The sequence below is a fragment of the Lithobates pipiens genome, unplaced genomic scaffold (genome assembly GCF_037356315.1).
Source record: "Lithobates pipiens isolate NorthernLeopardFrog02 unplaced genomic scaffold, aLitPip1_a1.2 Scaffold_19, whole genome shotgun sequence".
In the NCBI taxonomy this organism is placed as follows: domain Eukaryota; kingdom Metazoa; phylum Chordata; class Amphibia; order Anura; family Ranidae; genus Lithobates; species Lithobates pipiens.
In genome coordinates, this window is record NW_027507764.1 from 408101962 (window position 1) to 408126411 (window position 24450).

Here is a 24450-nt window from a genome sequence, read left to right on the forward strand (position 1 = left end):
GGAGAGGAGTCAACAAGGCCTATGATGAAAGGTACGGAGGTGGATCGCTTATGTTTTGGAGATTTGGTTAATTTGGCACGATGAATGCAGTGTGTTATCAAAACATACTGGAGGATAATTTGCATTCCATAGCCAGAAAGCTGCGCATGGGATGTACTTGGACATTCCAGCATAACAATGACACAAGGCCAAGTTGATCTGTCATTGGCTACAGCAGAATAAAGTGAAGGTTCTGGAGTGGCCATCTCCGTCTCCTGACCTCAATATCATTGAGCCACTCTGGGGAGATCTCAAACGTGCAGTTCATGCAAGACAGCCCAAGAATTGTTCAGGAACAGGAGGCTTTTTGCCAAGAGGAATGGGCAGCTTTACCGTCTGAGAAGATAAAGAGCCTCATCCACAAATACCACAAAATACTTCATGCTGTCATTGATGTTAACCTCCCTGGCGGTATGATTCAGTCTGGAATACTGAAACCGGTACAATTATTTTGCATGGAAATCTGGCGTTTTATTTTGTAGTCCTGTAATTCTTAGGAATAACGCTCTTAAATCTGTTCAAACCAGAGTCTAGTAGACATCCCAGGTATGATAAAGTTTATAATATAATAAAGAATAATAAAAAATATTCAATAATGTAATCAAATCCTAAAACACTGAAAAAGGGACACGTTTTGGTTGCTATGGACAATCTCCAAATTCCAGGCAGAAAAAACAATAATATAAAAGTGCATGCAGGGCAGGGCACAGGCCACTAGGGACAAAGGGGGTGTGTAATTTTGTAATACAGTACTGTAATCTGTAAGATTACAGTGCTGTGTGTGTTTTGTGTACTTTTACTTTTTTGAATTTGCCGCCGTTCTCCGCTCCCGTGCGCCATAACGTCGCAGGGAACGGAGCTCGGCGGCATTCGGCACTGTGAATCGAGCGGAGGACGGCTCGATCACACAGCGTGGCGGACATCGCTGGATCCAGGGGACAAGGTAAGTAACTCTCCCTGTGTCCTCCCCTGCATCGAGTGATGCGATCCCGAGTCTGGCTCGGGGTTACCGCTCCTGTAATTAAAATCCCAACCCGAGCCAGACTCGGGATTACCGCTAGGGGGGTTAAAGGGGGCCATACACGGTATTAAGAACTGGGGTATGTAAACTTTTAATCAGGGTCATTTGGGTAGTTTCTGTTGCCATTATGATTTACAAAGAGTAAACACAGTTCATTGATAATACATGGCTTCAGCCAAACACTAACCATGAGTGAAAGAAAAGTTTTTGTGTTATCATTCATATTCATCAATCATCAATTCTGCCAGGATATGTAAACTTATGAGCACAACTATATATGGGGGTTATTTACAAAAGGCAAATCCACTTTGCACCGCAAATGCACTTGAGAGTGCACTGAAAGTACCCATACTCATTCACCAAAAAAGTGTCAAAAAGTAAGAAAAACACACAGACGGTTTTTGAGAATTCCTTTATAAAAAAAAAAAAAAAAAAACAGTGTTCCCCGATGTAAATCCATTGTTAATCACGCTGCACACTGCACCCAAAAAAGAACAAAAAAAAAGCTTCCACTGACATGGAGGCCTTCTGCCTACTGCAGGCTCCTTCATTTGACAGTTCTTTTATAGGGAAAGGTTGGGGCACCTGTCGACATCACCTGATGGTACTGCTCCCCCCTTGTGATGTCATGGACCGGTGCACGCTGGGTCAGCGATGTAACAAAGGGGCGGTGCCCAGCTTTATTTTTTTCAAGGGTATAGAGGTGGCCAAATGCACACCATGAAAAGCAGTGCATCATACACAAAAAGCACAGACATGGAGGGCTAGCCGATCCAACAATGGATTCAGCCATGTCTATACTTTTTATATTTAGAGATTTGTTTTAATTTTTTCACTGTCTCTGACTTTTTTTCTGAATTGTGCACTTATATTTTTTGTTTCAAAAGCAATGAACTGTGTTAGAATCAGGAAGAAATGCGCATGTCATTTTAAAAGGAAGTTTTTTTTCCTACATAACATTTGTATATGTGCACCATTTCATAATACATGACATGACAGAAATTATTTCCAAAACGACCTTTAAAAAAAAGGAAAGTCAGAGAAAGACCCACTTGTCAACAGTAGGATTGTTAATCACAATAAACCATAGAAAAATCCATAATGCCTCATTTTATTGCAAATCTATTTGTGAACTTTAACGGTTTCTTTTGTAAGTACCAACCTTAGAGAGAAATAAATGTGAGTATATAAAGCCAAGTTAGTTCTCTTTACGTGTTCGAATTCTTCCTGTCTATTTTTGACTATTGTGCTTGCTTTTCTTGACATTACATTTAAGGATGAACAGATTGTCCCAAAACCTGTTGCCATAGTAACTTAGACTTAAATATTCATTTATATTGACCTATGAATGTAGAGGTGGAGACGATGAACCACTAAAATGAATCCACTAACATTCATTTAAGTTTTACCGAAGATGATGGCTATGGTACCTATAAAATATTTAACTGGGCTACTTACAAGCAGTGCACAACTGTTCGACCTTCTCCTCCATTATATTCTTCTTGCCATTTGTCCACTTGCCGAATAAGCTTTAGAAAAGACCTTTTAGACACTGGAGTATCTCTATACATTGGCCAGCCCAAGAACTGGAACTGCTGTACCATGCGGTATCCATCTTGAGGCTGAAAGCACAGAATAGATTTCCTATAGAACATAATCACTTAATAACTTACTAAAACAAACTTTTTACTTTAGAAAAGTCAACAATTTTGACATGCCAACTCTACTGCAACACAAACTATATTTATAGATTCACTGCTATAAAAGCTTTAAAAAAATAAACATTAAAAATGTATAACTACTACTAGCTTACGGTAGCATGACCTGTATAAATAAAAGCATTCATAAACAAAATGTTAAATACCCTAATCAACCTCAAATTACAGTACTCTCCATGCTGCCAGGCTCCAACAAACAAACCAAGAACAGATACTTTTTGAAAGCAGCTCGGTCTGTTCTTGCAAGAAGCTGGTGCCAGCCTGGGCCCCCTTAACTTGCTGCCCGGGCTTGTGAAGTGAACAAAAATAATATTATGGAAAGTATGGAAAGTATGCTTGGTTGTGAGCAGGATAAATCTCCGGCCAACAGCCTTACTTGGTCTGTTTGGAACCATTTTCGTTACTCTTTTTAAGGTTTGGGAGTTAAAATACCGCTGGGATCTGGTCATATGGGATATGGGATGGCAATATACTTATGGGCGCTCTCTACAAGTTATTTCTGGGAAACCTGCTATTGTCCACCTGGTTCAAATGCATTTACTCCCCTAGTGTGACTTCATTTATGCCTCACATTATGGAATGTTGTTCCTCTTTTTTCAACATGTATCCTAACATTGCTGTTGTCAGTTGCCTAATTGTACACTACTCACAATCGCTGGTATGTCTCTGTTAACTTTACATGGACCTACTTATGTGTCTATAGTCTATCATGTACATTTGTTATTTTTCTACTTTATTGTGCAGAAAACTTAATAAAACAAGATTAAACATAAATAAAATGTTTACACTAATGCATTTAACATTGCAGTTATTTAGGTATTTTTAATGTTTCAGTTAAGAACTGTTATTAAAGGTAACTTCTCTGGACAGAAAAGAGGGCTGCCATTGCCAACCCAGTGTTAAAGTTTGGCCTTTCACCATTATCTATGCTTTGATAACTTTTTTAGCAAGCTGGTTGTATGCTATTGGATTTATAAAACATTTAACAGTTTTTTCCATCTACACTATACACCAAGCTGATACTGTCAGGATATCTGAACAGCTGCAGCATCTGAATGGATGCAGCCACTGTTCAGGCAGACAATTTGCCATCTGGCTCTTTTGATTCTTTACTCAGGGCCACTCCACTAAGTGAGTTTCAAACTTACCCTTGCTGCATTATATATCCTAAATATCCGACTGATTATGTCTTCTTCTAAGTCAGCAGATACAAACTCCACTTGAATAGGACCATGTCTATGCACTCCATTTTCTGGCCAATATTGCGGACACAACTAAAGAGAAAAAATATGGACTTATCAATATATAATTATGTATACATATGTACACAGCTATATCTATGCATCATAATTTCATGATAAATAATACATACTACTACTGTTAAAACAAGACACAACAGCCATTTCCTAGCACTGAACAGTATGATAACTACTATTGCAGTTGACATAGATTTATTTTTGTCCTTCGAGCTTCTGCAGTTATAGCTGAACCAGTTTCATGGTAGAATGTTTGGAACATTAGAGGCTTTCAGGCAGCCAGAAGATAGAAAATACATAAAACGCAATGTCTTATATCCCACTGAATTGGAAGACCACACACATCCTCAGATTTCATTATAGTTACACAAGGCAGAGGACATTAGGAGCATGAACCTGGTCCTTTCCTTTTAAAACAAACAGGATGTGTATAGGAAAACTTGGTACTACAGTATTTGATGGATTTGTGTATAGGAAAACTGATTACATGTTTTCAAAAGAGGGTAACACTCTTCTAAAAGAAGATACCTAAATTTTACTGAAAGACTAAGCCCTTGTACAGACGGTCAGACATTCCGACAACAAAATCCGTTGGATTTTGTCCAACAGATTTTGTCAGAAACTGGTGTTGCATACACACGGTCGGACAAAGTTGTTGGAAAATCCGATCGTTCGTAACGTGATGACGTAATTTAGTTACAACGGGACTACGTTCAGGCTAGTAGCCAATAGCTTTGGTCTAGGCATTTGATCTGAGCATGTGTGGCACTTTGTCTGATCGGAATTCTCTACAAACGATCGGACAAAGTCCGATCGGATCATGTTGTCGGAAAATTTTATATCTAGCTCTCAAACTTTGTTGGTCGGACATTCCGACGGAAAAAGTCAGATGTAGCCCACACATGGTCGGATTATCCGACAACACGGTCCGATCGGACATTTTCCGTCGGAATGTCCGACCGTGTGTACAGGGGCTTAGACTTGCACCTAAGAGAAATACCTCTATCATCTTTTCACCACTGCCCCCACTTCCCTTTTCCTTTCCTACTCCTACACAACTAGTTCAACTGTTTTTATCCACTTAAATATACTATAACACTATGTATTTATACCCTAATTTGAGGTTTACTTGTCAATTGCCTGGTTTGTACTGCATTGTTCCTCTATTGGTGATAATACTGATATGTACTTTGTAAATTACTTCTAGCTTATATTCAATCCCAAACTAGGATTTTTAGAGATAACCTTATATACATTCATCTCCATTCAAAAGGCACCCTAGGAACTAGGGAGTCTACTGAATGAGATCAATGTTTAAATTGTTATCTCTAAAATGAAAGCAGTTCTATCTTTGAGTGATAATTTAGGAAAATCCAACCCACATTTATCAACTTGTCCTCTCAAGAATGATCCTTTTGAATGCAAGGTTCAATAGTACCAATCTACTCTTCACCAAATGCTGCCTCATTTAGTAGTATGCCATTATTCTTCTAATGTTTCCCCTATGCCCTGTTCATACTAATCAATAAATTCCCCTTTCCAGGGTATTGTGCAGGAATGCACTAAAAGAGAGCTTTGAAGGAGCAATATATATATGTATATCCAAGGTCTTCCATGCATATGAAGGAGACAGTGTAGTTTTTCGTGTATATACATATATGAATAAGATATTTTGCATAAAGTAGTTGTGGGGTGAACCCCCTAAAAAGTTATTTTTTTTGCTTTCTTGTGTCTCTATTAGATAGATTTAACTTCACTATTTGTCCTGGTGACCACTGTCTCCAAGACATGAGGTGATGGGAAATAGAGTTGTTACCAAAGCATAAATTGGGGATAATTCTAGCAGTAGGTACATCTGTTCTTGTGACATCTTCCTAGGAGGGGAATTAATTTACCTTTGCCCGGAATTCCACTCACTTCCTGTTGCATCTCTGGGACAGGAATTGAAGGACACAGACAGCAAACTATTCTATTTAAAACTATATTATATATATATATATATATATATATATATATATATATATATATATATAAAACAGTTTTAGTATGCATACATTTTTAATATATCTCTAGAAAAACTTTTTATTACAAGAGCAGAAGGTACTGCATATCCAGAAAAGAAACTATGGCTTTCAAGAAATTTTCTCAAGTAATTATGAATATTTTTAAACAAATATATCAATTGATTGTTATCACAGCACATTTTTTGTACAACATGCAACATTTCAGTGATTCTGATCATAAATTGTTTTACAGCATACAAATTCATGCATGGCAAGTTCAAAGTTCCAAAGCGGTTTCCTCTTGTGCTGAGGTTAAATTGTGCAGAACAAATGACCAAGTTACATGGATACAATCAGTGTACTGGAAGATACATATGGATCCATCTATTCATTAGGTGGGCACTAAAAAGGTCAGCCTTTCAACTCTGGGAAAGAAATGCACTTAGATGTAATGTAAATGGAATTTTAGTACTGTTACATATGTATCCTGTGAAAAAAAAAAGCAGAATACTGTGATGTGTGTTTATTCATCCATTTGCTTGTAAGTTTGTAAGTTTGATCCAGTCTTTATAAAATGGCACTGTGTTAAATGCTTGCTCCAGCACATTCACATCTCCAGGGCCTCCCCATAGCACAGAGTAAACATTTCAGACTGTTAACTTGTTTGTCTCTTCCTATGTTCATCATAGCGAAAGAAAAAAGGAATCACTTGGATCATCTGCTAGATGTTTTGCCAGCAGTGATAAAACGTTTAAAAGCATGTTATGCTGCCAAATTATTTACAGGTACTGCAACACTCACTACATACAGGGGTATTTTATTTTTTTAAGGTACAATAACCATACAGGCAATGAAGTATGCCAAGAAAGCAGAGGTTAATAGACACACCAACATTTTTTAAACTATGTGGGTCTTATTTTTATAGTTTCATAGTGTTTTTATATTAAAAAAAGGACAACATAAGAAAACATGTAGAAATGAGGTAGGCACATAGAAGCACTGCAAATAAATGAATATACAGTACTTACAGTGCATCTGGAAAGTATTCACAGAACTTAACTTTTTCCACATTTTGGTATGTTACTGCCTTATTCCAAAATGGATTAAATTCAATATTTTCCACCAAATTATACAAACAATACCCCATAATGACAATGTGAAAGAAGTTTGACATCTTTGCAAAATAAAGAAAAAACAAAAAAAATATCACAGACTTTGTCATGCCTCTCAAAATTGAGCTCAGGTGTATCCTGTTTCCACTGGTCATCCTTGACATGTTTCCACAATTTGATTGGAGTCCACCTGTGGTGAATTCAGTTGATTGAACATGATTTCGAAAGGCACACACCTGTCTATATAAGGTCCCACAGTTACCAGCGCATGACAGAGCACAAACCAAGCCATGAAGTCCAAGGAATTGTCTGTAGACTTCTAAGATAGGATTGTATCAAGGCACAGATCTGGGGAAGGGTACAGAAAAATGTCTGCAGCATTGAAGGTCTCAATGAGCACAGTGACCTCCATCATCTGTACATGTAAGAAGTTTGTAACCATCAAGACTTTTCCCACAGCGGGCCGCCCGGCCAAACTAAGTGATTGGGGGAGAAGGGCTTTAGTCAGAGAGGTGACCAAGAACCTGGTCACTAAAGAAATACTGGAGCTCTCTCACTGTGGAGAGAGGAGAATCTTCCAGAAGAACAACCATCTCTGCAGCACTCCACCGATCAGGCCTGTATGGTAGAGTGGCCAGACGGAAGCCACTCCTCAGTAAAAGATACATGACAGCCCACCTGGAGTTTGCCAAAAGGCGCCTGAAGGACTCTCAGACCTGGTCTGATGAAACAAAGATTGAACTCATTGACCTGAATGGCAAGCGTTATGTCTGGAGGAAACCAGGCACTGCTCATCCCCTGGCCAATACCATCCCTGCAGTGAAGCATGGTGGTGGCAGCATCATGCTGTGGGGATGTTTTCAGCGGCGGGAACAGAGAGGCTAGTCAGGGTTGAGGGAGAGATGAATGCAGCAATGTAAAGAGACATCCATAAAGAAAACCTGCTCCAGAGCGCTCTGGACCTCAGACTGGGGTGAAGGTTCATCTTCCAACAGGACAATGACCCTAAGCACACAGCCAAGATAACAAAGGAGTGGCTATGGGACAACTCTGTAAATGTCCTTGAGTGGCCCAGCCAGAGCCTACACTTGAACCCAATTGAACATCTCTGGAGAGATATGAAAATGGCTGTGCACTGATGCTCCACATACAACCTGATCAAGCTTGAGAGGTCCTGTCCAAAAAAATGTGTGCCAAGCTTGTAGCATCATACTCAATAGGACTTGAGGCTTTTTTTTCTTCTTTCTCCTGTTTTGGGAAGGGGGGACGTTTTAGTGGGGGGGGGTAGTAAAGAGTGAGTAGAAGGGAAAGAAATTTGTTAAACCAAAAGGGATTTGTAGAGCATCCTCATATGTGATAATAACCACTTCAAACCCGGAAAGGATTAACCTCCTTCCTGACCAAGCCCTTTTCTTGTGATACAGCACTGCGTCGCTTTAACTGACAATTGCGTGGTCACGCAATGTTGTACCCAAATAATATTGATGTCCTTTTTTTCCCACAAATAGAGCTTCCTTTTGGTGGTATTTGGTCACCTCTGCGGTGACAATTTAAAAAAAAAAAAGCAATATTTTTTTACTTTTTGCTATAATAAATATACCCAAACAATATGTAAAAAACACATTTCTTCCTCAGTTTAGGCCAATATGTATTCTGCATATTGTTTGTAAAAAAAAAAAAAATCGCAATACGCGTATATTAATTGGTTTGCGCAAAAGTTATTGCGTCTACAAAATTGGGGATAGATTTATGGCATTTTTATTATAATTTTCTATTATTAGTAATGGTGGCGATCTGCGATTTTTGTCATGACTGCAACATTGCGGTGGACAGATCAGACACTTTTGACACTATTTTGGGACCACTCACATTTATACAGCGATCAGTGCTATAAAAATCCACTGATTACTGTGTAAAGGTCACTGGTAGGGAAGGGGTTACACACTAGGGGCGATCAAGGGGTTAAGTGTGTTCCCTCAGTGTGCTCTAACTGTAGGGGGGGTGGGCTCATTGGAACATGACAGGGATCACTACTCCCAATCACAGGGAGCAGTAGATCCCTGTCATGTTGCTAGGCAGAACAGGGAAATGCCTCGTTTACATAGGCATCTCCCCGTTCTGCCTCTCCGTGCCATGATCGCAGGCCACTGGTGGACATTGAGTCCACGTGGCCCGAGGGCATGCTCCCGCGGCACGTGGCGGTCACACGTCCCCGGTAGCTGCCAATGACAGAGTGACATACGGGTATGTGGTTATACACACATGTGCCATTCTGACAACTTACGTCGGCATGAGCCGGTCAGCAAGTGGTTAATGTATCGAGACATGGCTTTTATCTTATTTCTACAGTCTTTAGCTGAGCAGACCCATTAAAAATACATGTGTGGTCCCTCTATCTCCTCTTTCCACTATAGGTAAGGAATTACTGCAAAGAAATACTACACTATGTACATAAGATTGGTGGGGCATGGGGGCAAAGGGAATAAGTAAACCAACATACCTTCGGCCCTATAATATGGAAGAAAGAGGTAAGGGAAATTACATAAAGAAAAATGCCCCACACCTGGCCCCAAGGGGTCAGTGGGTGTGCGAACGTGCCACAGATTTTACTGTGACCCCATAGATTGGGGGATCGCTCCCACAGTGGGCCCGTATACCCATATGGATTCTTTATGTAAAGATGAAATTTAAATAAAAAAAAAGACTTGAGGCTGTAATTCGTGCCAAAGGTGCTTCAACAAAGTGTTAAGCAAAGGTTGTGAATATTTATGTAAATTTGCAAAGATTTTAAACAAACTTCTTTCACGTTGTCATTATGGGGTATTATTTCTAGAATTTTGGTGAAAATCATGAATTTAATCTATTTTAACCCATAACAAAATGTGGAAAAAGTGAAGCTCTGTGAATACTTTCCGGGTTGCACTGTAGTGGTTGCATTAATTTTCTTTTTCAGACTAAGACCATTTCAATAAGTGCAGAAAATACCTGATGATCTTATCAGAAATGCAGTGTGCCTGTCACTTCCTGGAAGATGAACTGGAAAAAAAACAACATTCCCTTCATTGTAAAATTCTACTCTCCCCACCCCTCATGTAATGTAGATGAAGAGAGGAAGACATATTTGAAATTCAGTCTGTGTGACAGCCATGGCTTTATCTATAGATACAGTGTTTCACAGGCTTTCCGACCACAGCCAGAGAAAGCCTAACAAGACCACAGCTGGGTTCACTGAGGAATAGAAACTACGGAACGGGCGGTCATCTCCAGAGTTCCTGATGGTGGAGATGAGTCACTACCCTGGTTACTACCAGCCTAGTCAAGGTGAGCAGAAGGCCCTTGTGGGGTGGGCCACAAGAATGATAAGTGGTGACATCAGTCCAGACTATGAGGGACTGAGTGCAGCACAGCACTCAAGGATCCCAGGGGATTGGAAACAGTATGTTGCACAGGATTTCCAGAAACTGGCTATGGCTTAACATACAGGACTTCCGGGGACAGGTATACAGAGCCCACAGCAAATCTTTTAAGGATAAAGTACTGTTTAGCATGCAAGATTTATAGGGACAGGTGATCAGAGTGCACAGTGGAACTTCAAGGGACAGAGTGCCACACAGCATGCAGAATTACTAGGCACAGGTGAGCAGAGTGCAAATTAGACCTTCCAGACATAGGGTGTCCTAGTGTGCAAGATTACCAGCTATGGGTGATCAGAGTGCACAGTGGGACTCCCAGGGACAAAGGTTATACGATTCAGAGATACGTGAATAATTGTTGCTTGGGCGAGGATGGCTGATCTGAGCACAGCTTAGGTGTAATCACGGATTGCCAGACTGGGCAGAGACTGATCCTTTCAGACAGTAGGTGAAATTGGTTGGCACCTAAAGCTACCAGACCAGTGCAAGAGTTAGGTGAGATTAGACCATCAGTCAATAGGACCACAGGTAACAGTTCAGCATCACAGCTATAGCAAAGAAGGAGCAGTCCAAATAAATACAAAGCAACAGGTTGACTTTACATGGATCTGTGACAATGGTGGAGTAAGCATAGCTACAAAGAGACATAAAGGGGTTGATTTACTAAAAGTGGAGCGTGCAAAATCTGTTGCAGCTCTGCATGGAAACCAATCAGCTTCCAGGCTTTTCTGTCAAAACTTAATTGAACAAGCAGAAGTTAGAAGCTGATTGGCTGCCATGCACAGCTGCACCAGATTTTGCCCTCTTCAGGTTTATTAAATCTACTCCAAAGTGTGTTATTTGCATGATTAAAATAAAAGACGAAATCTGAAAAAAGACAACAAATGCAGTCACCACATCAAACCACTGGTAAGCTGCAATATATTACATTTAGTAGCCAGGCATAATATGCTCAAAAAATGTAAGATCTAATCATTTTGTTATGTGCAAAGATGACACAGGTTGTTATAGTAACTTAGGAATAGAAGGAGTTGCAGAAGGCAGTGATACACGTTAAAGCCTAAGTGCAGCCAAAATCACAAACAGAAAAATCAGCACAAGGGAAATAACTTACAGTCAGCAGGATGTTTGCCTTGTGCTCATTACTCTTCTGTTACTGAAAATCTTCTTTTGTCCAGCCCTCAACCTATCAATCATTTGCCCATCCTCCAAACATAGATTGTGATTCATTTATTGAAACTGCAGTACAGCTTCTATGAATGGCAGAACTGGGCGGAAAGGAAGGGCATAGTCAGACCTTCTTGATGAGAGGCAATGACAGCCTGTTAGTTCTATTAAATTCCCTACTGGAAGATTATGGAGGTAGGTGTACGGGGAGCAGGACGGAACAAGATTTTTACTAATAGAATTGGAATCAGCACAAAGGACACATCCTACTGACTGCAAGTTATGTTTTTTGTACTGATTTTTCTGTGACTGTGGCTGTCCTTGGGCTTTAAATATCCAAATTAGTACCTCAGTGCTTGGATGTTTCAAAGATCTTTGAACATTTAGGCCTTACATTTTGAGGTTTTGGATTTTCCACAATGGTTTTTATATATGGCACTCTTCCAACAACAGGCCGACAGACTCAGTTCCTTTCGGGAAAACCGTTTGTCTGTATGCTGGTCCGAAGGACCAAATACGATGCAAGGGATGCTATTGGCTACTGGCTATTGAACTTCCTTTTTTAGTCCTGTCCTACGCCATCACATTCAAAACGAGCTGACTTTCGAGTGGACTGGACTTCGTGTGTGGCCAAGTTCGTTCGTCTGCCAAGTGTGTGGCCAAGTTCATAAAGTCCATCAGAATTCAGTCGAAAGTCCGTTGGGACCTAGTCTGCCGGAAAGTCCTGTTGTGTGTACGCAGCATAAGTCATTCAGGTCACTACCTCTGCACTGCTCTATTACAGCAGTCTTTTCACAGACTACACAAACACAGTCATTGTCGATGACGAATATCTCTATAAGCATCATGTAAATAATGAACATATTGCACTGACAGTGTTGTGTATGTTTTTTATCCAAACTTACCTGTGCTGGATCTACATCGTTTAACATTACTATTGATGTACAGTGGTAGTCAAGGACCAGTCTCCAGAAGTCTTTCACGGTATTTGGCAATGGATGCTGTGTAACGATGAAAGCTGACGGCTGCACATAGCTCTAAAGAAAGCAGAACAAATTATAATGATAGAAAAGAATCAAGAAATCAAATACATTCTACAGCAGAATGTCACAAATCAAGACATTGTTAGGATTAACAAAACGCCCAAGGCCCCTTTGGTTTTTCCTCTTTTTCTTGTATGTAATAAATGCCACCTATGTGCCTGTCTGTTGTAAAAACCTTTGGCTGCCCTTGAATTCTTCCACAAAAGAAATACCTTTGTCGTTTTAGAACATTTTATCTCTCCATGATAACAACATAGATTTTTCTTTTATTAGAGAATATGACTAGAAATTGATTTGTAGGGTCGTTGTGGTACTTCTGACAAGTATATTTTTAGCAAGGATTTCAAATTACTCTGGGATCACAATATAAAAGTGAGATAAAGGTTAGCTTTTAACATTCATACTTATTAAATGATAGACACTAGGAAAAGTTCACAAGCTGAGCTCTGCAGAGAGAGAAACTCTAATTTACTGTAACTAGTTTGCTCAACACGTTAATAGATTACTAATATTGTGCTCAATGGCCATTTTATTAGGTACAACCTTTTCGTAAAAGAACCTGAATTCTTCAATGCATGCATTAACCAATGTATTGAAAATTATCCTCTGTGAATTGTGTCTATATCATTTTATAGTATCAGTCAGTTTCTGCAGAATTCTTGGGCACGCAAACATGCTGTTAGCCTCAACCCCCATTGCATCCCAGAGGGTTATGCAATAAAAAGTTTGATTGCTCAGGTTATCATGATTTTTTGGGCTTCACCTTTCTGGTTTTAATAATCCTATTGACTACTACAACCCAATTTTCCTATTCTTCACTAACAGAGGTGGAACACAATCTGATCTTCTGCTGCCCACTTCAAGATTCACTGTGTAGTACTTTCAGAGAAGTCCTTTTGCACACCAGTGATCTATTGCAGTGTTTCTCAACTCCAGTTCTCAAGGCGCCCCACCAGGTCATGTTTTCAGGATTTCCCTCAGATGAAATGGCTGTGGTAATTACTAAGGCAGTGAAACTAATCAAATCACCTGTGCAAAATAATGGGAAGTCTGAAAACATTACCTGTTGGGGCGCCTTGAGGACTGGAGTTGAGATACACTGATCTAGTGATTAGGCAGTAAGAGGGAAATTTTGGACCCCCGTCAGCTTGACAATTCTTGCTATTTTCTACCAACCTCCCTCGTTAACAAAGAGTTTTCATTTACAAAATGTCTGCTAATGGGTGTTATTTTTGTTTTTTCACAAAATTCTCTGTAAACTTTGGAGACAATAGTCTGTGAAAATCCCAGGTGATCAGCAGTTTTTGAAATGCTGCAAACACTGTATCTAGTTTTGACAGTCCTTTGATTCTGCATCAAACAGCTGAACCTTTTGATCATGTCTGCATGCTTTATTTATTTATTTACTTATTATTTGTCATAGACATTTATATAGCACCAAGAATTTACGCAGCACATTATATACACATCCATCTCTGCCCTCTAAGAGCTTACAATCGAAGGTACCTATTTTACATGCATACATACAGTACACACATCGAGGACAATTTACGCAGGAATCAATTAAGATACCGGCATGTCTTTGGAGTGTGGTAGGAAAGCTGAGTTACCTCCATGTAAGCACAGGGGCAACTTGAAAAATTCATACAAACTTCATGCATGCTGGACAGGATTTGAAACAAGGACCCACAGCTAAGCCACTGTGCTTGAGTAGCAGCCACATGATACACTGTTTGGTTAGTTGTGTTAACAATCAAGTGTACTTTAAGAATGTCCATTAATTGAATTACATTATGAACATTGTGAAGCTTGCTTATAAAAGGTCAGGAATTAACCCATACGGACCCTATGAGTTAGGGATTAGGATTAGGAGGGTTGGGGGACCACTCAGCAAGTTCTGCCTTGAGTGCAACTTGCAACCATGTAATACTCATACATAATTTTAATATTACCTGAATAAAAAGACATAATGCTGTACATTTATAGTCCCGATAATAAGAATAAAATGATTCCTTATGGGAACCATCAAAGTTTAATGATAGAATTCAGACCGAGCTCCTCAAGTCAGCATAAAACAGGAAAACTTCCACCGGCGTTATTATCCAGTAGGTAATTGGGGATGAGGATTTCAAATATTACAGATAAGGCTGGATCATATGAGGCTCCAATTTTGTCCTCAAAGATATCTTGGTTTTCGTATATTGGAAAAAAAATGAAAACTCCCTCAATCTCTCTTAATTGCACAGTGGTACGGATCCCTGCTTCTGGGCCAAAGCTATTCTAGCTATATAATGCTGCAGTGTACGGTTTAGGAAAGGTTTTACGTATTACTGGAAATTCAACAATTTATTCCAACAAGGCAGATGTATTATGAGAATCCATCTGGTCAATAGTGATACTTAATGATTAATAACTGAACTAACAATGTACGGTATCATTTGATATAAAAGTTAGCAAATAGGCTTAGCATGAGTTGGTTCACAAATTAATTAGGCTTTTGCCAAAAGCCATTATGTAATTGACTGTAACTTGCCAGCAACATAATCACTAACTCAACTCACTTTTATCTAATTTTTGTCCAAATTACTAAGTTCCCCCATTGCTGCATTAGCAATCTGACCAGCAAGGGAGCAACATACATTACAGATAGTGGCAGTTGTATTTTAGTCATTCTGTAATCGACAAGGTGTTGCCAGCAGCAGAACTGCCAGCATTACATGGTCCTAATAATTCTAGCATCAGATAGGTGGGAAATATTGTCTTGCAACAACAGCAAAGGCACATAGGGGTAAGAAAGATTTCTCATTTTAAATCTCAAGTCTCATAAACCTTTACATTAATAGGAAGAGGAGGGAAATCAATTCATTATTGTAGTAGCAGAAAAAAAATAGAAGCTTAAAGGAACACGTTCTGTATCAGTATTGGGGCATTATGGCAATTCATCATTTTTATGGACATCTTTGAAGTTGAGTCCAGAAGAAACAACTCTGAGACAAGTATTATTAGAAAAAAAAACAGATTATGTCCATTAGTGCATGGGCAAAATATCAGGGGAAATAATTCAGGGATGGAGTAAAGTCCTACATTTTATCAAGTGCTGTAGAATATTAGTTGACATTCTTTTCATGGACAATATTTGTCATTTTTTATTGGCTAAGTGTACCCCGATGAGTGCTTTATTGTGCTGGAGGCTGTTTTCTTTATAGTTTGGGAGTTTTCATTTTGTTGGATTACAGATTATATTCTCATTACTATGAGCCGTGAAACTGATCTTACATCCATCAATGCTGCATTGATGTAGTTACTGCTCTCGCCATCTATTGTGATAAGGAAGGGGAGGCATCTGTCTGGAGGTAAGACGTCCATACATCTGTTCTTTTCATGGTTCCTGGGTAATAGCGCTATACTGCAGTCTTCCACCCGTAGTGTTGGCGTCACCATGTTCAGTGTCTGCAAGTACAGAGACAGGAATGCAACAACTAACAATCTGTTATAAAAAAAATGCATGTTTAATGATTTTTTTCAAAGTTTCATCTAAAAAAATAAAATTAAATGTTTTTATGTATGCAATATTGGTTTCTATTTTGCTATTTTAGAGTAAAAAGCTTTTCGTGTCTTGTACTTGGGGCTCTCCAAATTGTGTCTGCTTGTTTTAGTGCTTCTGTACTTAGCTTGCCATGTAGATGCAAGATGCTGATCTAACCCAGATAATACCAGTAAGGCCCCTTTCACACTTGGGCAGTGCGGGCGTCGGCGGTAAAGCGGATTTTTAGCGCCGCTGTACCATCGTTTTAGCGGCGGTATTCGGACGCTAGCGGGGAGGTTTTAACCCCCGCTAGTGCCGCTGCAGTATAGCCGTGGTATAGCCACGCTGCCCCATTGATTGATTTCAATGGGTAGGAGCGGTTAAGGAGCATTGAATACACCACTCCTTCACCACTCCAAAGATGCTGCCAGCAGGACTTTTTTTACCGTCCTGCCAGCGCACAACTCCAGTGTGAAAGCTGCTTTTTACAGGCGCTATTTTTAGCGCTGTAGCGCCTGAAAAACGCCTCAGTGTGAAGGGGCCTAAGTGGGAGGTTTATTCATCCTTTCTACTTAATGCAGTGACCATTCCCCCTTTTTGGAGGAAAGGAAAAATCCCAAACAATCCATATCAGCATGGTTGGAAATATGTATTTATAAGAAATACATATGACACTTGCAAATAGAATTATGCATGGCAATTACCACTAGCCCTATCATCTTCAAAAAATAGTTAAAATGGCTTCATCTCCTGGGCATATAGGGCCATGTAATACCACTATTAGCATTATTATGTGTATAGATATCTACCAAAGAAATAATTTGTGTCTTTGGTAAATGCAGAGGTTAGAGGCATTTCATTGCCTGCTGAAAACATCTCCTGTTCTGGATATTATTTTAGAAATTCCCAGTAAAGTGTTACTTGTTATTAAAAATCATGTTCACAACTATAAGCAGTTGTTTTCTATTGTGACATTTTTAAATAATGCAATTGAGCTGCTGGTTGTACACATAAAACATGGTCACCCACAACAGGTAAATGTTCTTTGTTCTACTGCAAGTAAAGCAATGTTACATATGCTACATTTTATATACTAATATGTGAGCTTAAGAAATACACCAAGTCATCTAGTAATATTTATTAAAGGAACCAACTTACTCTAAATTCCTCTTTTATTTGACTGGAGTTTGTCTGTGGGTCTACTTTATTCATTTCATAATATACAGATCTCACTTGAGATGCTGAAAGTGATGTGTCCCCACATAGACAGGCTTCTAAAATGGCATCATGGATGAACACATACTGTTCCTGTAAGGAGAAATATGAGCACAATGTGATTATTTTCATGAAAAGCTAAATTTTGTTTATAAAGGAAGTAAGGCAATGGTTGAACAAAACAGCACAATGGTGTCTTGCAGTCATGAGATCCTTTTGATTGCCACCAAGAGCAGCATCTGCATGTTCTCCTTGTGTATATTTGAGGGTTTCTCTGCATACTTCCATTACTCTCATAATTACTCTCGTAATACATAAAAAATATTTTATTTTTAACCAAGTAGGGATGTTAAAACATAAGCTCACTTGGTAACAGAGGCTAATGGGAATTGAGTAAAATGGAGAATGGTACAGTTGGACCAAGACTCTAAGATATACATATACATCCAATAAAAAAATGTTCAATGTACAGTATGAAGCCTTCTCTCAATATTCTGGTAAGACTGAATGTCATTATGAGGCACTTGGAGCTCTTGAACATTATAGATAGCAGATTTTCACCAATAATATATCAGAACAGATCAAGTATCTCTGCTGTAATGATTGTAATGATGGTTGCATTTGTTTTCTAAACATATTTAATGGAGAAGTCCAGCCATAGCTCGTTTGGCTGCACTTCTCCTATGGATCACAAGAGTGCAGTTCGTTTTGCACTCCTGTGACCCATTTTTAGCTGAAGTCCGCTCCCTGCCTATGTCGCAGAAGTCAGTCCAGGCTTCACATCATCACGACCACACGAGTCGCTGAGAGGCTGAGCTGGCCACCTCCGCCCCCTCCACAGCCTAGAGCAACAGTGAGTAAGGGGAGGGGGAGAGCAGACAGTGGTGACTGACAGCAGCTCTCTGCACACAGAGCTGTGAGAGCCGAGTGATGGGCGGTGTTCGATCGCTCGGTTCTCAGTGCTAGAGGCGCAGGGGATGCAGCATTGGACTGATTCTGCATCTACCTAGGAAAGTATGAATCTTGAAAAAAATAAAAAAAACATACTTCTCTTTTAATAGAACCGATGCATGAACCTAAAAGCTTAATAAAAGCTTAATAAAAGCTTAAACGAAGGAACATTGGACTTATTGCCTATATTCTGAAACAAAAATACACAGCAGCAGTCTTACTGATTATTATTACTTTGAAGTGGTACTCAGTAATCAGGTTTTCAGATCAGAATTCAGGTTATTGAAGTCTGGTTATAAAAACAATATTAAGAATGATTTTGATTAGTTGAAATGGGTTATAGTTCCTTTTACAAACTTATGGATCCTTTCACATCCATTTTAATGGCAAAAGTCTTTATCTTGTGACTTTAAAAAGAACGGTTGAAACCACACAGGTGGTATATTGTTTGTATACCAATGGGTGAATCTAGCAAACCTTGGTAAGTGTATTGGTTTGGCTTAAGTTGTCACACTTCTTACAAGATTTATCAAAATAAATCTTAATATCTTAATTAGATATACAATATAAACTCAGTGGCTACTTTAACATGTATAGCTATCCAGTGGCAGCTAACACACTGATGACATTGGGGGATGGGTGAAGCAAAGTAGTGAAAATATTCATTAGGGTCTCTGGTCCATGCCGACATCACCAGTGTACCGCCATTACCAGCCTGTATTGCTCACTGGAAGGATTAATGGATTCAAGCTGTGTATGCCAAATTTCATTTTTAACTTCTGGGAAACCTGTGCCCAATGTGGCCCATTCTTCACCTTTCTTACCTACCAGAAATACATTTCTCTCTGATTTTCTAGTGCTGCAGCCTGTCCTGTTAAATGTGCCCTTCTGCACATCAATGCTGTAAACGCAGCCTTTTTCAATCTGGGTGCCTTCTGGGTTCTTCAGGGGTGCTTTGGTAAATGCCTAAAAATTGGCCAAAAATTGTCCACAAGCCAACAAGTAGACAAGCCTGGCTTTTTGTTACACACAGCAACAGGTTTTTATTATGCAGCATCATTTAAAGTCCCGACCTCTTTTTTTATGCAGCATAAAAACCTTTTGCACTGTGCAGGTCAACCCCTGGCATCCTACCAACTGATATAATTGATTAGGAGGACAATCGGCAATGGCACAGCATCCTTGTTTGCTCCACCCCTTCTCCCCTCTGTCAGCACATTAGTAGTGAGGGAGTAAAACTGAGGGAGAAAAGAAAAGCTAGAATATCATTTAGTACCAGTTTGTGAAAGTAGAGGAATAAATCACCTCTAATGTTGAGTGGCCCACATGTGTGGATGCTGCTACGATTAGTAAAAATATTAGTTTAGTTGTTTATATTTTAGAATGGGGTGCTTTGAGATTGTGCATACGTTTAAAGGGTGCCTTGGTTGAAAAAGGGTTGAGAAACACTGCTGTAAACATTAGTTATTTAAAGCTGAACTTTACTCTCGCCATCAACATTGACTATTTTTAACCTTTATGCTGCTAGAATTAGTAAATAGGTAGAAAAGTATATCATATTTACTTGTTTTAAACATGTTTTTCATTTCTTCAGTTACTTCCTGATTTCCAGGCCTAGGCAAATGATGTCATACATCTCAGGAGTCTTCAGGAGGGGAGCAGGGGTTTTCTTAGCTAAGCACACCCTCCTGCATGTATACCTGAGCTAGGGGGAGATGGATTCCGCAAAGTAAATGCTTCATGAATTATTTGCCTTTACAGAAGATGGCCATGGCCAAAAATGCTAGGGAGTGATTTTTCAGCAAAAAAACTAACAAAAAAAAACAGAGACATGGATGGATAAGTGAGTTGCCCTTAAATTAAAAAAAAAATATTAAATAACGTTTTTGGTTTGTGGTGCTCAGATGCAATGTACAGGCATACTCCACTTTTAAGTACACAATGGGGTTTATTTACTAAAGGTGGAAAGTGCAAAATCAGGTTTACTTCTGCATAGAAACCAATGAGCTTCTAACCCCAGCTTGTTCAATTAAGCTTTGGTAATAAAACCTGGAAGCTCATTGGTTTCTATACAGAAGTGAGCCTGATTTTGCACTTTCCAGCTTTAGTAAATAAACCCCATTGCATACATAAAAGTGGGGTATGCCTGTAGTTCCATTTTAAGCAATTGTGAGCTTCTTGAACAAGTCTAGTCCAGTAGGTCAGCAACTTGATGGGAAACAAGTATGGTTATCCTTCTCTGAAGTCTCTCATTTACAAAGTGTTTTACCCAAAGAACTGCCACTTGCAATAGGCCAGAATTTCTAAGATGCACCAACAATCCTTTCACGAAGTTGCTTATATCATGCATATTCCGTATTCTGATGTTTGGCCAAAAACAAGTGAACCTCTTAAATATGTCTGCATGCTTTATTTATTAAGTTGTGGCCACATAGTCCGCTGGCTAGCTGTTTGTGTTTTTGAGCAGGTTTACTTAATAGAAGGTCACTGAGTATATGTGGACTTTAAATTAATGGCCTTATGTGTTAGAAAAAGAAAACTAAAGGGCGGACATGTTGCTTATCGCAAGATCATTTTCACTGTTTACATTATAAAAATGACATGGATGTTGCAGACAACACCTCTTTCATCTGCCAGTTTCTTTCATACATACCTGCATATTTTTGAAGACAGTGAGGCAGATTTATAAAGCCTAGAGCAGGGGTAGGCAACCTGGGGCCCTTCAGCTGTTGCAAAACTACAAGTCCCATCATGCCCCTGGGAGTAATTGTAATTGCCAGCCTTGCAATGGCTCATGGGAAATGTAGTTCCACAACAGGTGGGGGGCTACTAGTTGCCTGTCCATGGCCTAGAGCTTACATGGATTTCTTGCTCAACATAAACATCTGATTTGTCACAAAGGGCAAGAGTTCGAACATTTTATTTAAATCACCCCCAACGTTCTTGTATTAATTCTTACTAATTATATTATGACTAATGTTACAGCACATTCTGGTTAGTCGCATAAAAAACAAGCCTTCTATTTACTATTGCAATTACCTCTGTTTGAACCATATTCACTCTACGAGAGCGAAGTTCCCTTACACAGTTGTAGATATCTACAACTCCTTCCCTTTCTGCCATATCCAGCATGATGTCTATGACAATAAAGCAGCCTGTTCTGCCAGCTCCAGCACTGAAATAATAACACAAACACATCATTACTTAATTCCAAAGCAGTAATAAAGTCATGAAAATCACCACTTTTCTGATATAACAAAAAATAAAATAAAAATATTGATAGGGGTTATTCTATAATACTCAAGGAACTAAAATAATTTAGACTTCATTATATAATACCCACCTAGCAAATATTACGGCTGATAGCATAGAAGAGGAGTGTAACATCTGACACCTGTCATCGCATTGTTGTCATGATTGCTGTATTTGTAGTGTAAGAAAGACAACATTAAAGTGTCCATAGACATGAGATGATGATCTCATGTCTATGTGCAGCTGCTGACAGTCCATTCTGACAGATGTCAAGGAAGAAAGCGATCAGAAATGTTAGAGGAATCTTCTCTGATGCTGTTGTTTTCTCTTCAACAAACTTGTGCAAGGATTATCTACAATAAATGCTTTGCTCCTGTCTTTTACTATATCCTAAACATGAACCTGTGTGGAACCCATACATACATATTGTACCCTCCCACTTGAGCATCTGACCGATCCATGGGCACCTTAAAAAATACTGATTCATTTATAATGGAAGAAATTCTGGGGCATACAGATGTGTTTTTTGTATAAATAGCATTGCCATACTAGTGGATATAACAGTGATGGCGAACCTTGGCACCCCAGATGTTTTTGAACTACATTTCCCATGATTCTCATGCACTCTGCAGTGTATTTGAGCATCATGGGAAATGTAGTTCCAAAACATCTGGGGTGCCAAGGTTCGCCATCACTGGGATATAACCTTAATTCAGTATTGACTTGTATACATACATGATCTCCCTATATCTCTGCCCTGCTTTAGGAATAATACAAATTAAGGTAGTAATGCTTGTAGGCTATACTAAACCTTCAACTAATGCCCTGTACACGTGGTCAGACTTTCCGACGACAAAATACGTCCGATTTTTACCAACGGATTTTGCCTCAAACTTGTCTAGCATACACACGGTCGCACAAAGTTGTTGGAAAATCCGATTGTTCTGAACGCGGTCACGTCAAACACGTACGACAGGACTATAACTGGACCAGTAGCCAATAGCTTTCGTCTCGTAATTTATTCTGAGCATGAGTGGCACTTTGTCCATCGGAATTGTCTACACACGATTGGAATTTAAAGATTGGATTTTGTTGTCAGAAAATTTTAGATCCAGCTCTCCAACTTCGTGTGTCGGAAATTCCGACGGGAAAAGTCTGAAGGAGCCCAAACACGATCAGATTTTATGCCAATGCGATCTTAGGAAAGTCAGACCGTGTGTACAGGGCATACTTCTTGGTGTATTAGCACCTACCATAAATACATAGGACTGGGACATATATGGGCAGACTGTCAGCCTTTCGATTACTTTTGTAACCACAGATTAAGTGGGCATTGCCAGGTTAAACACATTAGTACTGACAAACAAGCTGCTTACCATGGACATGTAATTAGCAGCTGATATGTAATTTCCATTTTTCGGTAAATGTTAGTTAAATTGGGTTGCATAAAAGGCCATAATATATCAATACTAGCGTGGACGTGGAATTTCCTAACTTAAGGGGCAGGAATCACTTGTGCTTTCATTTCTACATAACCACCTGCATCTCCTTTCATACTATATACAAGGATAGCTTATTTTACCTGCAGTGTATTACCAGTGGTCCGGCATTTGGTGGACTCTTTGCTTTAACTTGCCGTACAAATCCCAGAAGCCCTGTTGCATGGTATGGCACACCATGGTCTGGCCAACCTGTGAAGTGAAACTGGCGAATTTCCCGTATTTCATGTATACCCCTCTGTCAAGTAGAAATAATAAAAATAATAAAGTGTGAATTTAACAGCTCTGTAGCAATACTATATTATACTATACTCTATTTTATGTAATGGCTCATTTATCTCTGCACAGGAAGAAATCACAAACCTGTTATAATCTGGTGCTATACATATATACAGAGGCATCTGGCTACTCCTGTCAATCCAACATGTGGATTGAATTAAACAGGCATCTCTCCATAACACTTACTATGTCTAGGTACAGATAGTTAATAAAATGCCTTTGTTGCTTTTTTTGTTTAATGTCATGTTCTGCACTAGAATAATGACTGGAGTGAACTAACATTAAAGTAGGCCTCCAGAGCCGAAGAGTAAAGCCGCGTACACACGGGCGGACTGTCTGGCCAACTAAGTCCGTCAGACAATCCGACAGACAGTCCGTCCTACTTTTGAATGAACGGACTTGACCACACACGATGAACAGACAGTCCGTTGAAAGCTTGCGCGATGACGTGTACAGCACGTACGACGGGACTAGAAATACGTCGTCCAATACACTGCAATGCAACCTTCGGCCGTGTAAATCCTTTCTGGGCATGCGTCATACTTAGTCCGTCCAACTTGCCTACTCACGAGCGGACTGTCCGCTAAAACCAAAGTTGGACGGACAATATTACGGAAATTCCGAAAGACTTAGTCCGCCAGACTGTCCGCTGAAAAAGTCCGCTGAAGCCCACACACGAGCGGACTGTCCGCTGAAACACGTTTCAGCGGACTAAGTTGGACAGACAGTCCGCCCGTGTGTACGCGGCCTAAGCTGGCCATGATTGCTGGACTCATGTCAGCAGGGTAGTATGGCTATTTAAGTGTAGGTTTCTTCTATGAGTTTTAACGTTCAGTGGGGCTGGTTTCCTAATCCACATAGCCTCAATAAAGCAGCAGTGCAATGCCAAATAGGCTCACTTTTTAAGGGAATTTTCCCCAGACATTAGTGAACATGGCTTTACTGCAGTCGTACCT

General features: G+C 39.6%; 1 protein-coding gene across 10 annotated transcripts in view; it reads right to left on the reverse strand.

Moving 5' to 3' along the window:
- The window catches only part of PTPRM (protein tyrosine phosphatase receptor type M), a 982826-nt gene that overhangs the window by 30730 nt on the left and 927646 nt on the right, over positions 1–24450 (reverse strand). For all 10 annotated transcript variants that reach the window (XM_077492471.1, XM_077492470.1, XM_077492475.1 and 7 more), the window contains 7 exons: positions 23299–23453; positions 21504–21639; positions 17457–17606; positions 16049–16222; positions 12635–12766; positions 3927–4052; positions 2519–2682 (listed from right to left, as the gene is read on the reverse strand). In XM_077492471.1, the coding sequence (XP_077348597.1) occupies positions 2519–2682; positions 3927–4052; positions 12635–12766; positions 16049–16222; positions 17457–17606; positions 21504–21639; positions 23299–23453 (1037 nt within the window). The remainder of the gene's footprint in view (positions 1–2518; positions 2683–3926; positions 4053–12634; positions 12767–16048; positions 16223–17456; positions 17607–21503; positions 21640–23298; positions 23454–24450) is intronic.